The following is a 15,000-nucleotide window of genomic DNA, read 5'->3' on the forward strand; positions in this document are numbered from 1 at the left end:
GTAAAAGTGTGTAAAGGTGTGTACAGGTGTGTACTGGGATGTACAGGGGCACATGGGGTGTAATAGTGTGTACAGGTGTGTACTGGGATGTACAGGGGCACATAGGAGTGTAATAGTATGTACAGGTGTGTACTGGGATGTACAGGGGCACATAGGGGTGTAATAGTGTGTAAAGGTGTGTACAGGTGTGTACTGGGATGTACAGGGGCACATAGGGGTGTAATAGTGTGTAAAGGTGTCTACAGGTGTGTACTGGGATGTACAGGGGCACATAGGGGTGTAATAGTGTGTAAAGGTGTGTACAGGTGTGTACTGGGATGTACAGGGGCACATAGGGGTGTAATAGTGTGTAAAGGTGTGTACAGGTGTGTACTGGGATGTACAGGGGCACATAGGGGTGTAATAGTGTGTACAGGTGTGTACTGGGATGTACAGGGGCACATGGGGTGTAATAGTGTGTACAGGTGTGTACTGGGATGTACAGGGGCACATGGGGTGTAATAGTGTGTACAGGTGTGTACTGGGATGTACAGGGGCATATAGGAGTGTTATAGTATGTACAGGTGTGTACTGGGATGTACAGGGGCACATAGGGGTGTAATAGTGTGTAAAGGTGTGTACAGGTGTGTACTGGGATGTACAGGGGCACATAGGGGTGTAATAGTGTGTACAGGTGTGTACTGGGATGTACAGGGGCACATAGGGGTGTAATAGTGTGTACAGGTGTGTACTGGGATGTACAGGGGCACATAGGGGTGTAATAGTTTGTAAAGGTGTCTACAGATGTGTACTGGGATGTACAGGGGCATATAGGGGTGTAATAGTGTGTAAAGGTGTCTACAGGTGTGTACTGGGATGTACAGGGGCATATAGGGGTGTAATAGTGTGTAAAGGTGTCTACAGGTGTGTACTGGGATGTACAGGGGCACATAGGGGTGTAATAGTGTGTAAAGGTGTCTACAGGTGTGTACTGGGATGTACAGTACAGGGGCATATAGGGGTGTAATAGTGTGTAAAGGTGTCTACAGGTGTGTACTGGGATGTACAGTACAGGGGCATATAGGGGTGTAATAGTGTGTAAAGGTGTGTACAGGTGTGTACTGGGATGTACAGGGGCACATAGGGGTGTAATAGTGTGTAAAGGTGTGTACAGGTGTGTACTGGGATGTACAGGGGCACATGGGGTGTAATAGTGTGTACAGGTGTGTACTGGGATGTACAGGGGCACATAGGGGTGTAATAGTGTGTACAGGTGTGTACAGGTGTGTACTGGGATGTACAGGGGCACATAGGGGTGTAATAGTGTGTAAAGGTGTGTACAGGTGTGTACTGGGATGTACAGGGGCACATAGGGGTGTAATAGTGTGTAAAGGTGTGTACAGGTGTGTACTGGGATGTACAGGGGCACATAGGGGTGTAATAGTGTGTAAAGGTGTGTACAGGTGTGTACTGGGATGTACAGGGGCACATAGGGGTGTAATAGTGTGTAAAGGTGTGTACAGGTGTGTACTGGGATGTACAGGGGCACATAGGGGTGTAATAGTGTGTAAAGGTGTGTACAGGTGTGTACTGGGATGTACAGGGGCACATAGGGGTGTAATAGTGTGTACAGGTGTGTACTGGGATGTACAGGGGCACATGGGGTGTAATAGTGTGTACAGGTGTGTACTGGGATGTACAGGGGCATATAGGAGTGTTATAGTATGTACAGGTGTGTACTGGGATGTACAGGGGCACATAGGGGTGTAATAGTGTTTAAAGGTGTCTACAGGTGTGTACTGGGATGTACAGTACAGGGGCATATAGGGGTGTAATAGTGTGTAAAGGTGTCTACAGGTGTGTACTGGGATGTACAGTACAGGGGCATATAGGGGTGTAATAGTGTGTAAAGGTGTGTACAGGTGTGGACTGGGATGTACAGGGGCATATAGGGGTGTAATAGTGTGTAAAGGTGTCTACAGGTGTGTACTGGGATGTACAGTACAGGGGCATATAGGGGTGTAATAGTGTGTAAAGGTGTCTACAGGTGTGTACTGGGATGTACAGGGGCATATAGGGGTGTAATAGTGTGTAAAGGTGTCTACAGGTGTGTACTGGGATGTACAGGGGCATATAGGGGTGTAATAGTGTGTAAAGGTGTCTACAGGTGTGTACTGGGATGTACAGGGGCATATAGGGGTGTAATAGTGTGTAAAGGTGTGTACAGGTGTGTACTGGGATGTACAGGGGCATATAGGGGTGTAATAGTGTGTAAAGGTGTCTACAGGTGTGTACTGGGATGTACAGTACAGGGGCATATAGGGGTGTAATAGTGTTTAAAGGTGTCTACAGGTGTGTACTGGGATGTACAGTACAGGGGCATATAGGGGTGTAATAGTGTGTAAAGGTGTGTACAGGTGTGTACTGGGATGTACAGGGGCACATAGGGGTGTAATAGTGTGTAAAGGTGTGTACAGGTGTGTACTGGGATGTACAGGGGCATATAGGGGTGTAATAGTGTGTAAAGGTGTGTACAGGTGTGTACTGGGATGTACAGGGGCATATAGGGGTGTAATAGTGTGTAAAGGTGTCTACAGGTGTGTACTGGGATGTACAGTACAGGGGCACATAGGGGTGTAATAGTGTGTAAAGGTGTGTACAGGTGTGTACTGGGATGTACAGGGGCATATAGGGGTGTAATAGTGTGTAAAGGTGTCTACAGGTGCACAGCTATGTAAAGGTGTGTAAAGGTGAGTGGGAGGAATGGGATTGTAGAGTATCTGGAGGATTCTGGAGTTTGGATATGGCAACCCTGGAGGTGGAGATGATCCACAGACAGAAATTTCTACAAAATTTGTCATTTATTCCGAAGAACACACACATTCATGTGTTAAATAAAGTACCAGAGTGAGACCTAGCATGAATCTGGTGATGTCATTGTTCAGCTCTGGAACCGATTGTCAGTATAACAGCAGAAAGTGAACTGAACACAAAATTATTTACATCTGATCTTTTTTCATGCCTTAACTGAGTCGGTGTGTTTGACTGCTCTGCTAATGAACTGTGTGTATCACACATTCAGAGTCACTTGTAACTGAACAGTAACTCCTCATCTTTGGAGCAGACAGACACATTATTTTCATGTCACTAGAAAGTGTACAGTCTTATCTGTGTAATAACAGAGTGGGTATTTTCTCACAGTCTGAAGAGCGTGTGATGTGAATTCAGAAGCGTGTTCAGTTTAACAGCAATTCAATTCATTTCCATCAAAACTGGGACCAATATCAGGCTCAGATATTTATGCCAGTAAGAGAGGCTGTTATTTAAAGCAAAATAAATGCTTTCAATGACAAAAACCCATCGATTAAAGTGGGACTTGTGACAGTGAAGATCAGAGCAATAACGCAGATATTAAACACTTGTGCTGAACATTTGACTGAACTGCACATACACAATGACACCGTCATTTCTAGAAGATACAAAGAGAAAGAATGCATCAAAATCAAACACAGCATCATTACAGAGGATTAAAGAAATACATGGAACACTGTGTCAAGATCTGAGTCAAAATACGGAGAAAGAAAGAAAGAAAGAAAGAAAGAATTTGTTTTCATTTAAATGTTTGTAGACTGTGTTTGTGTGTATAAAGTGTAGGGTGTGTGTATATAAAAGGTAGTGTGTGTGTATAAAGTGTAGAGTGTGTATATAAAATGTAGTGTGTGTGCATAAAGTGTAGGGTGTGTGTATATAAAGTGTAGGGTGTGTGTATAAAGTGTAGGGTGTGTGTATAAAGTGTAGTGTGTGTGTATAAAGTGTACGGTGTGGGTATAAAGTGTAGGGTGTGTGTATAAAGTGTAGGGTGTGTGTATAAAGTGTAGGGTGTGTGTATATAGTGTAGGGTGTGTGTATAAAGTGTACGGTGTGGGTATAAAGTGTAGGGTGTGGGTATAAAGTGTAGTGTGTGTGTATAAAGTGTAGGGTGTGTGTATAAAGTGTACGGTGTGGGTATAAAGTGTAGGGTGTGGGTATAAAGTGTAGGGTGTGTGTATAAAGTGTAGGGTGTGTGTGTATAAAGTGTAGGGTGTGTGTATAAAGTGTAGTGTGTGTGTATAAAGTGTAGGGTGTGTGTATATAAAGTGTAGAGTGTGTGTATAAAGTGTAGAGTGTGTGTATAAAGTGTATAGTGTGTGTATATAAAGTGTAGAGTGTGTGTATAAAGTGTAGAGTGTGTGTATAAAGTGTAGAGTGTGTATATTAAGTGTAGAGTGTGTATATAAAGTGTAGGGTGTGTGTATAAAGTGTAGGGTGTGTGTATAAAGTGTAGGGTGTGTGTATAAAGTGTAGAGTGTGTGTATAAAGTGTAGAATGTGTATATAAAGTGTAGAGTGTGTATATAAAGTGTAGTGTGTGTGTATAAAGTGTAGGGTGTGTGTATAAAGTGTAGAGTGTGTGTATAAAGTGTAGAGTGTGTATATAAAATGTAGTGTGTGTGCATAAAGTGTAGGGTGTGTGTATATAAAGTGTAGGGTGTGTGTATAAAGTGTAGGGTGTGTGTGTATAAAGTGTAGTGTGTGTGTATAAAGTGTAGGGTGTGTGTATAAAGTGTAGGGTGTGTGTATAAAGTGTAGGGTGTGTGTATATAGTGTAGGGTGTGTGTATATAAAGTGTAGTGTGTGTGTATAAAGTGTAGGGTGTGTGTATAAAGTGTACGGTGTGGGTATAAAGTGTAGGGTGTGGGTATAAAGTGTAGGGTGTGTGTATAAAGTGTAGGGTGTGTGTGTATAAAGTGTAGGGTGTGTGTATAAAGTGTAGTGTGTGTGTATAAAGTGTAGGGTGTGTGTATATAAAGTGTAGAGTGTGTGTATAAAGTGTAGAGTGTGTGTATAAAGTATATAGTGTGTGTATATAAAGTGTAGAGTGTGTGTATAAAGTGTAGAGTGTGTGTATAAAGTGTAGAGTGTGTATATAAAGTGTAGAGTGTGTATATAAAGTGTAGAGTGTGTATATAAAGTGTAGGGTGTGTATATAAAGTGTAGGGTGTGTGTATAAAGTGTAGAGTGTGTGTATAAAGTGTAGAATGTGTATATAAAGTGTAGAGTGTGTATATAAAGTGTAGTGTGTGTGTATAAAGTGTAGGGTGTGTGTATAAAGTGTAGAGTGTGTGTATAAAGTGTAGAGTGTGTGTATATAAAGTGTAGGGTGTGTGTATAAAGTGTAGAGTACAATGTGTATTCAGTGTATTCAGATTCAGTGGGACATCTTGACCGAAATCTCCCAGGTGAACGTGCAAACGCCACCGGCAGCTAAATGCCCTCCAACCAAGACCTACGTGCCCAAGAACTTGCGTACAACCCTCTTGGAGCTCCTGCATACCAGTCCTGCCTCCGGCCATCCCGGCATCTCAGGAACTATCCACCTGGTCCAGAATCAGTTCTGGTGGCCGTCGCTGCCCACTGACGCACGGGAGTTTGTCCGAAGCTGCGCGGTGTGCAACACCTCTAAAGCCTCCCATCAACACCCCCGTGGGTTTGTTACAGCCTCTGCCTATCCCACAACAACCCTGGTCTCACATCGCTCTTGACTTCATCACCGATCTGCCCCGATCAAATAACTACACTAGAAACTATTCTAACCATCACTGACCGATTCTCAAAGGCCTGCCACCTGATCCCTCTAAGTGCTGAAGCACTGGCAGAAGCGTTGTGCAATTTCGTTTTCCGCTTTTATGGTCTGCCCGAAGACATTGTTTCTGACAGAGGCCCCCAGTTCACATCACGGGTCTGGACGGCTTTCTTCGAACGACTGAACATCAATATCAGCCTCACCTCGGGGTACCACCCACAGGCCAATGGGCAGACGGAGCGTTTGAACCAGGAAATCATCCGCTTCCTCCGCTCATGTTGTCAAAACAACCAGAACGAATGGAGCAGATACATGATGTGGGCGGAGTATGCCCAAAACTCCCTCGTCAAACCCACCACCGGTCTAACCCCCTTTCAATGCGTCCTGGGCTTCCAGCTTCCCTTATACCCGTGGTCCGACACACCCTCCAACCTGCCGGCTGTCGACGATTGGTTTCGTCGGAGCGAAGAAACATGGAGCGTGGCACATAAACAGTTGCAGACGGCCATCCAGAGACAGAAGATCCACACCGACAAGCGCCGCAGGGCGCACCCCGAATATCAACTCAGCCAGTGGGTTTGGCTCTCGACCTGCGACATCCACCTCTGCTTGCCCAGCCGAAAACTAATCCCCAGGTACGTGGGACCGTTTCAAATCCTCAGACAGGTCAACCCAGTCATGTACCATCTCGCGCTGCCCCCGTCCGACCGCATTTCACCCACTTTTCATGCCTCACTGCTGAAACCTGCCGATGAGCCGAGAGGAAACCCTGAAGGCCCCACCAATCTGTCGGAACCACCACCACCACTGCTGATCGACGGAGAAGAGGCATATCAAGTCCGCGAGCTACTGGACAATATCTTGTCAACTGGGAGGGATACGGCCTAGAGGAATGCTCGTGGCTGAAGGCGGGGGATGTACTGGACCCCTCGCTCACAGCCGACCTTCATCAGCAACATCCTGACAGGCCAGCTCCCCGCCAAGACCCCTTGCGTCGGGAACCGCTTGCGGGAGAGGGGGGGGGCTCTGTCACGGTAAGCGCACCGCATGCACATCCTGAACACCAGCACAGAGGAGCGTCTCCAGAATACACCGATTGATGATTACACCGCCACCTGTTCCTCATCAACCACTTCCTACATAAGCTGAACTTGAACTCCACGCCGGTGCGAAGTCTCGATTTGCTTTGGCAATCATTCTGAGCGTTTCCATGTAATTCCTAGTCTGGTTTCGATTCTGTTTCTGTGTACTGGTTTTTCTGATTGTTTGCTGCCTGCCCCGACCCTCTGCCTGTTTCGCTGTTACCGATTTCTGTCTGCTCTCTGATATTGTGTTTGCCTGCCCTGACCCCGCCTGTCTGATTTCGAGTGTGAGTTCATTAAAACAGCTGCAAATGGATCCTCAGCCATATGACTCCTCATTACATATATAAAGTGTAGGGTGTGTGTATAAAGTGTAGAGTGTGTGTATAAAGTGTAGAGTGTGTGTATATAAAGTGTAGGGTGTGTGTATAAAGTGTAAAGTGTGTGTATAAATTGTAGTGTGTGTATAAAGTGTAGGGTGTGTGTATAAAGGGTAGAGTGTGTGTTGTCCAGCTGATCTTTCACTCTGGCTACCTGGCAGTGCATCACTAATTTTCTGAAAAGAAATGAGGAACTTCTCTCGCCACTCGTCTACTCTACACCAACTGCTCCATCAGATCCATCATGTCTGCTTCTGACACTCCTATAGTTGCTCCTCAGCAATGTACAGAAGAACATCTTGGATCTTAGTGTGTTCATTCTAATGCTCTTTGCTTTCCTCTGTCTCCCTCATGATCTCCAGCTCAGAAGTGTTCAAAGTTTACATTTTTGGACGCATCATCACCATCTCACAACAAACACTGGACTTTCTCCTCAGCCATTACCTTCATCCCACTCTGGTTCTCCTCAGACTGCAGTGAGATGTTCCTGCAGGGGCCAGATGTCAGAGAATAGCATTGTGTTAGGGAACAAAATCTTTGTGGATAAGATTCAGACCCAAGCGTGGGGATAGCTAAAAACACAAAACAAACAAATCTGGGACACACCGGGGAAAAGATCACTGAAACTCAACAACCAAGACTGAGCACACAAAGACAATACAAAGACACAACAAGGAATTAGACAATTAGACACATAAGGAACAGGGGTGCTGAGGCAGTTAGGAATCAGATCAGGGTGGGGCAGACACGTGAACACAAAACGTAAACAAAAAACTAGAGATGAGCCGGATACTCGGCTGAAACGAGTATCCGGTACGGATAAAGCACTTCTGCCGAGTACGAGTATTATACGAGTAATACGAGTCAATATCTGTGCTCGGATTGAATGAAAATCATCATTGTGTAGCTGATTGTGACAGCGATTGTCACAGCGCCCCTCCCCTACAGTGATAGGCTAGTCACAGCGCCCCTCACCTACAGTGATAGGCTAGTCACAGCGCCCCTCCCCTACAGTGATAGGCTAGTCACAGCGCCCCTCCCCTACAGTGATAGGCTAGTCACAGCGCCCCTCCCCTACAGTGATAGGCTAGTCACAGCGCCCCTCCCCTACACACATACAGATGTATTGTGTTGCTGTGTCTCGCTCTGCTCACTCACAGTCACACACACAACAGCTCTCTGTCTCTCCCTCAGTCACTCGGGTTCGCGGGTCTTTTCCGTTAACGTTTAGGGTTTCTTCAGCTTTTTACTTCGGGTTGTAACGTTAATAATACGTACTTACTAACCAGTAGAGTTCTGGTAAACGTGGGTTCGTTCAGACGTGGTGCTTGCTTGGTAGAATGCGACTCGCATTGCGTCTCTGCCTGTCGGAGATGTTTTTCTTTTTTAAACCTTCAGCTGTCTCTAACCAGTAACCAGACACTGAGTGTCTGACACGTTTTTGCTGTATTTCATAAAAACATAAAGGTAGTAAGCTAGTGTTATAAATATTACAAATTAATTATTACCGGTTAAAGCCCCGCCCATTTCAAGACAAGCCCTGCCTACTTCGGATACAAGTACAGATAATTCATATGGTTAACAGATACGGATACAGATACAGATAATGCTGTACTCGCTCATCCCTACAAAAAACACACGACAAACTGTCCGGGGAAGATCCTGACACATTGTCCTGTTTTAACACTGTCCTTCCTTAGTCCAGGTCACTGCTCTAGTGCTTCACTGTGTGCTTATTAAGAGGATTATGGAGTTAATGAATGTCCACCAGGTGTTCATTAGCACTTACATGCACTGAGATGGAGCTCAAGGTTTGGATCTTGAGAAAGTTTATGGTTTTAATCCGTAATCCTGATCGATGCTTTAATCACTGTGTGAGTGGAGCTCAGTGGAGTTCAGCAAATTTGATGAGTGTGATTTCTCCTGCTCTGGGAATCGATCTTGTAGTAAGATGATCATCATTTAACTAACAACTAAAAACATCATCTTCCACACGTCCATGGTCAGAAAAAATGAGCATTTTGGAGCATTATAGTGTTTTTGTAGTGTTTTTGTGTTGGTGTAGTGTTATTGTGTTGGTATTGTGTTATTGTAGTGTTGTGTTGTTGTAGTGTTATTATAGTGTTATTGCAGTATTGTTGTGTTGTAGTGTTATTGTAGTATTGTTGTGTTGTTGTAGTGTTATTGTAGTAGTGTTGTGTTGTTGTAGTATTGTTGTGTTGTAGTGTTATTGTAGTATTGTTGTGTTGTTGTAGTGTTATTGTAGTATTGTTTTGTTGTTGTAGTGTTATTGTAGTAGTGTTGTGTTGTTGTAGTGTTATTGTTGTAGTGTTGTGTTGTTGTAGTGTTGTGTTGTTGTGTTGTTGTGTTGTTGTAGTGTTATTGTTGTAGTGTTGTGTTGTTGTAGTGTTATTGTAGTAGTGTTGTGTTGTTGTAGTGTTGTGTTGTTACTGAAAGTCAGAAAGACAGAAATATAAAATAACAAAGAAAGAATTGAGTTTTCCTGATTCACAATTCCACACGTTTATCACAACAGACTCACTTTTGTGTGTGTTTGTGTGTGTGTTTGTGTGTGATTATAGATGGATACCCCCGAGATGAAATGATATACAAGTGGAGGAAGAATTCAATAGAAGCAGCAGATCAGAAATCCTGGAGACTTTATCAGTTTGACTTCATGGGGCTGAGGAACACCACAGATGTCCTCAAGACCACATCAGGTAACTCACTCATCTCCTGTGCGTGTGTGTGTGTGTGTGTGTGTGTGTGTGTGTGTGTGTGTGTGTGTGTGTGTGTGTGGACAAAAAAAAAACACATGAGGAAAGTGAAAGGCTGGAAACCATGAATCTGGTGTGTTCAGCTACTGAAAGCCAGTGGAGAACTTATGCCATGGAAGAACTTATGCAGGTTGAGAAGAAGTCACATTTGCATTTTGCATTTTGGATCATTTACAGATAACAGATTGTGTTCAGGTGAAGATCTGACAGAGAGAGATGCAGTAGTCCAGTCTCCAGATGACAAGAGACTGAACAAACACCTGAGCAGCCTGTGTGCAGAAACACAACCAAGTACTTCTGATGTTATAGAGAAGAATCTGACATGAGTGTGTCACATTAACTACATGTGAGGAAAAGCTCAGCTGAGTCTCCATGATTACCTTCAGGTTGTGAGCTGTGACTGAAGGGGAGATCTTTGTGTAAGGAGATCCCAAGATCCTGACCTGGAGATGAATCACCTGGTGGAGCAGCAGTTCAGTTAAGAGATCTGAGTAGAAGCTGTGGTATCTGAGGGAGAGAAGGACAAGAAGAATATGAATGTGTTAGTGCGTTATGAAGGATGAAAATACATATGAATGAGTTAAGAATGCCGAAAGTGAAGATGAATGTGTTATGAATGTGTTATGAATGTGTTATGAAGCCTGAAATTTATTATGAATGCGTTATGAAGGCCAAAAGTAAATATGAATGTGTTATGAATGTGTTATGAGTGTCTTATGAAGGCAGAATGTTATTATGAATGTGTTATGAGTGTCTTATGAAGGCAGAAAGTTATTATGAATGTGTTATGAGTGTCTTATGAAGGCAGAAAGTTATTATGAATGTGTTATGATTGTGTTCTAAAATCTAAGGTGTGTTTATTTTTAGGATGTTGTTTATTATGAGTTTTGCACTGAGTTCATGTTTTAGAGGAAATGTCAGCTGATAAAATAAAGCTGCTGTGACATTTTCTTTGGGCATAATAATGGAGTGAGTGTGAACATTACACAGATTACACACTTCCTTACCATCAAATATCAGTGGGAAATGAATTGGTACAAATTGCTGCTGAGTTTTCACACACAGATTTCCTGTTTTCTAATCATCTGTATTTCTGTGGAAGTAGTGTGTCCTCTGACCTGTGTCCTTTCACCTGTGTCCTGTGACCTGTGACCTGTGTACTGTCACCTGTGTCCTGTGACCTGTGTCCTGTCACCTGTGTCCTGTGACCTGTGTCCTGTCACCTGTGTCCTGTGTCCTCTGATCTGTGTACTGTGTCCTGTGACCTGTGTACTGTGTCCTCTGACCTGTGTACTGTGTCCTGTGTCCTCTGACCTGTGTCCTGTCACGTGTCCCGTGACCTGTGTCCAGTGTCCTCTGATCTGTGTCCTGTGACCTGTGTCCTCTGATCTGTGTACTGTGACCTGTGTACTGTGACCTGTGTCCTGTGCACTGTGACCTGTGTCCTCTGACCTGTGTCCTGTGTCCTGTGACCTGTGTCCTCTGACCTGTGACCTGTGTCCTGTGACCTGTGTCCTGTGTCCTGTGTCCTGTGACCTGTGTCCTCTGACCTGTGTCCTGTGACCTGTGTCCTCTGACCTGTGTCCTGTGTCCTGTGACCTGTGTCCTCTGACCTGTGTCCTGTGTCCTGTGACCTGTGTCCTCTGACCTGTGACCTGTGTCCTGTGTCCTCTGACCTGTGTCCTGTGACCTGTGTCCTGTGACCTGTGTTTTAGGTGAAATAACGATCTGAGTAAAGAGCACATAAATAATTGAAATGTCTCAGTCATAGTGCTTTATAACATATCACCTCTGACTGAGACCAAGTGTAAAACGGATGGTTTTGTTTTTTTCGTTTTTTTTTGTTTTTCCTTACTTTGGAAAATTTAATCCTCTTCACAGACGTGAACTACAGGAATAAGAAACAACTTTTTTGGCCCCTGCTTTAATTAGCAGCACATTAACCTTTAGTGAAAAGTCTGGATTTAATAAAGTGTAGAGTGAAGTGTCAGAGGTTGTTCCAGCTCTCCGAAGCTGACAGAGACACGGTGAATAACAGGCTTTCAGCGAGGACGCAGGATTTATTTTAGCAGCGTATTGGACGGGGAACAGAAGGAGCTCGCTATTCACCACACGTCAGCTGAAGAATGTCAGAGAGAAGGAGAAAAGCGAAGACGTTTCCATCACAGTCTCTGCGTTAAAAAGGCCAGAATGCAACAAAATTAAATCCAAAAAAAACATTTAAAGTAAAAACGTGGCTTTGATTCTTTTTCTAAAAGCAATTTCAACATAAAAAGAGGAAAACTGAAAGAAGGCTAGAATAATCGATTTTCTGTAACCTTGGTGATGAATAAAAAAAATGATCACTTCCTTGTACACTGACAGACTTTATTAATTATCTTCCTATTTAACATTAGTGAGAAATTAGTGAAGACGGAAAATGAACTGACCGTGAAATACGTTTTATTTATTATCAATTAATTTAATTTGTTACTACACACAAAACTGCTTCCGACCGTCTATTTTAAATACGTTCTTAATTTTAATGTTTTATTGTAATAAATTCAAATAATGTTTATTTTTCTGTAAAGTAAAAACCCATTTTTACATCATTGATTTAAATTAATCATTTAAATGATTTTTATTCCATGTGGCTGTGTTACATACATTATTGTGTTTAAAGTTCAAGTTAAAATAATTGTTATATTTTTGTTAAAATAAAAAAGGGGGGCACGGTGGCTTAGCACGTGGTTCACCTCACACCTCCAGGGTTGGGGGTTCGATTCCCACCTCCACCTTGTGTGTGTGGAGTTTGAATGTTCTCCCCGTGCCTCGGGGGTTTCCTCCGGGTACTCCGGTTTCCTCCCCCGGTCCAAAGACATGCATGGTAGGTTGATTGGCATCTCTGGAAAATTGTCCGTAGTGTGTGATTGCGTGAGTGAATGAGTGTTTGTGTGTGTGTGTGTGCCCTGTGATGGGTTGGCACTCCGTCCAGGGTGTATCCTGCCTTGATGCCCGATGACGCCTGAGATAGGCACAGGCTCCCCGTGACCCGAGGTAGTTCGGATAAGCGGTAGAAGATGAATGAATGAATAAAAAAGGGTTTTAATGTTATACCATCTGTCTGTACGATACTTAATAAAATGTTATTTTCAAAATTTATTTAAAAAAAATTTAATATCTGCGATAAATTCAAATAAACTGCTGATAGACACATTTATCCCTTATTTATTTATTTATTTATTTATTTATTTCAGCAAGAATTTTTAAATCAATCAAATCAAACTTAATCTTAATAATCAGTTCCTGAAGTGGAATAAACACCCCTTTGGTATATTAAATGTTATCTTTCCAGCTGTTCAGCAGGAAGTCACCTCACCACCACGTAATGACGCACGGTGACATTTCTGTTATTTTTAACATTATAATCAGACAGCTTGAGCTCTGTGACCATCCTGAAAGACTGCGAGAGCTGACCTTTCTCTTTCAATCCATCTCTGCACAGAACCTTCAATGTAGAACCCTTAAAGGTTCTCCAGTTTTCCTACTGAGAGAATAATTATAGGCTTAAAGGTTCATTTTCAGAGCCTGTTCTTCTCACGGCTGGAAGCTAAGAAGCCTTCATTATTTAAAAAAGATATAATTAGCTTAAAAGAACATTCTGTCTTCTGTTTCCAGCGTTTGTGAAATAGTCAAAACAAATCAAGGGAAATTATTATAGAAATGAAAAAACCTTTGTTCTTCACCCCATGATTGTTAATATTAGTCAAATTACTGTATTTGAATAAGATCCATATTGAGCATTGTAGAGTTTCCTGCATGAACTTTGTGCTTTTCATGGCCTGAGATTAGACAAATCAGGATCATGAACCTTTTCCTCTTCCTCTTCCTTTTTCCTGTCAGACTTCCAAGTCACATAGTAATGCAGATTAAAGTCAAAAAGTCTGATTAGAAGTCTGATTCTTCTCTTTGTTTGTTCTCAGTAGACTAAAGGGAAAAGTAGCCTAATCGGGAAATCGTGGCCTAATGATTAGAGTCTGACTCCTAACCCTAAGGTTGTGGGTTCGAGTCTTGCGCAATACCACGACTGAGGTGCCCTTGAAATGGCTGCCCACTGCTCCGGGTGTGTGTTCACAGTGTGTGTGTGTTCACTGCTGTGTGTGTGCACTTTGGATGGGTTAAATGCAGAGAACAAATTCTGAGTACGGGTCACCGTACTTAGCTGTATGTCACGTCACTTTCACTTTTAAAAGAGATCCTGCCTAAAAACTATCCAGAGTGTAAAGTCGTTTATTACATCAGTCTTAAGGAGATGGTTACAGTACAGTGTAAAAACACAGATCTGGTACAGCGTTAACTCAGTGGTTTAGACTTCTTAATCAGAAGGTCATGAGTACAAATCCCATCACTGCTGTCACAATGCAGAGATGAAGACAGACCCAAATGCAGGATAGCTCAAATAAACAGGTTTAATAACTTAAATCCACAAAACAGGAACACAGACGAAACTAGACATGACAAAGGACGACAAATAATGACGACGATTAATACTCATAACAATTAACACATAAGGAACAGATGTGCAGAAGCTGGGAGGAATAAACAAGGGCGGGTCAGACACGTAAACATAAACAATATGTTTTATTTGTTTATGTCAGAACATGAACAACAGCACATGGCCAAAAGCCTGGGCTGGATCCTGACAACTGCTGAGCCCTGGAGCAAAACCCTTAACCCTCTGCTGCTCAGATCTGTAAATGAGATTCCTTATTGTTCCCTTGATAAAAGTGTCTGCTAACGTCACGTGAGTGTGTTGCTATGCAACGCTTCATGTTTGTCATTTAGTGTACTAAACTAGTGCAAGCGTTTTTGATGAATAATGTACAGAACTGTGCAATCAATCAATCCACAGATCATAAGGAATCATTACAAGCCCCGCCCCCAAAATAATGTGTGAAAAGGCCCCAAGGCAGTTTATTACTTAGAGAAAATTCTGACAATACGTTTTCCTTTTTTTAAATGCAAATCACACCGTAACCATAGCAACACTGTTACCACTTATGCCTTCGGATAATAAACACTGATTTACTTTTTTTATGTTCCTGATATCTCAGTATTTAACACCAGTATATACACGAGGAGAATCTCTTATCACTCTTATATCTTATTCACTATCAGCCT

At 42.9% G+C, this 15,000-nt stretch overlaps 1 protein-coding gene across 1 annotated transcript in view; it reads left to right on the forward strand.

Annotated features, from left to right (window-relative positions):
* LOC132843902 (gamma-aminobutyric acid receptor subunit gamma-3) overlaps positions 1 to 15,000 on the forward strand; it is a 124,167-nt gene that overhangs the window by 99,836 nt on the left and 9,331 nt on the right. Inside the window, exon 6 of the mRNA XM_060867025.1 lies at positions 9,646 to 9,783. Within this exon, the coding sequence (XP_060723008.1) occupies positions 9,646 to 9,783 (138 nt within the window). The remainder of the gene's footprint in view (positions 1 to 9,645; positions 9,784 to 15,000) is intronic.

The sequence above is a fragment of the Tachysurus vachellii genome, chromosome 4 (genome assembly GCF_030014155.1).
Source record: "Tachysurus vachellii isolate PV-2020 chromosome 4, HZAU_Pvac_v1, whole genome shotgun sequence".
Classification (NCBI taxonomy): Eukaryota; Metazoa; Chordata; class Actinopteri; order Siluriformes; family Bagridae; genus Tachysurus; species Tachysurus vachellii.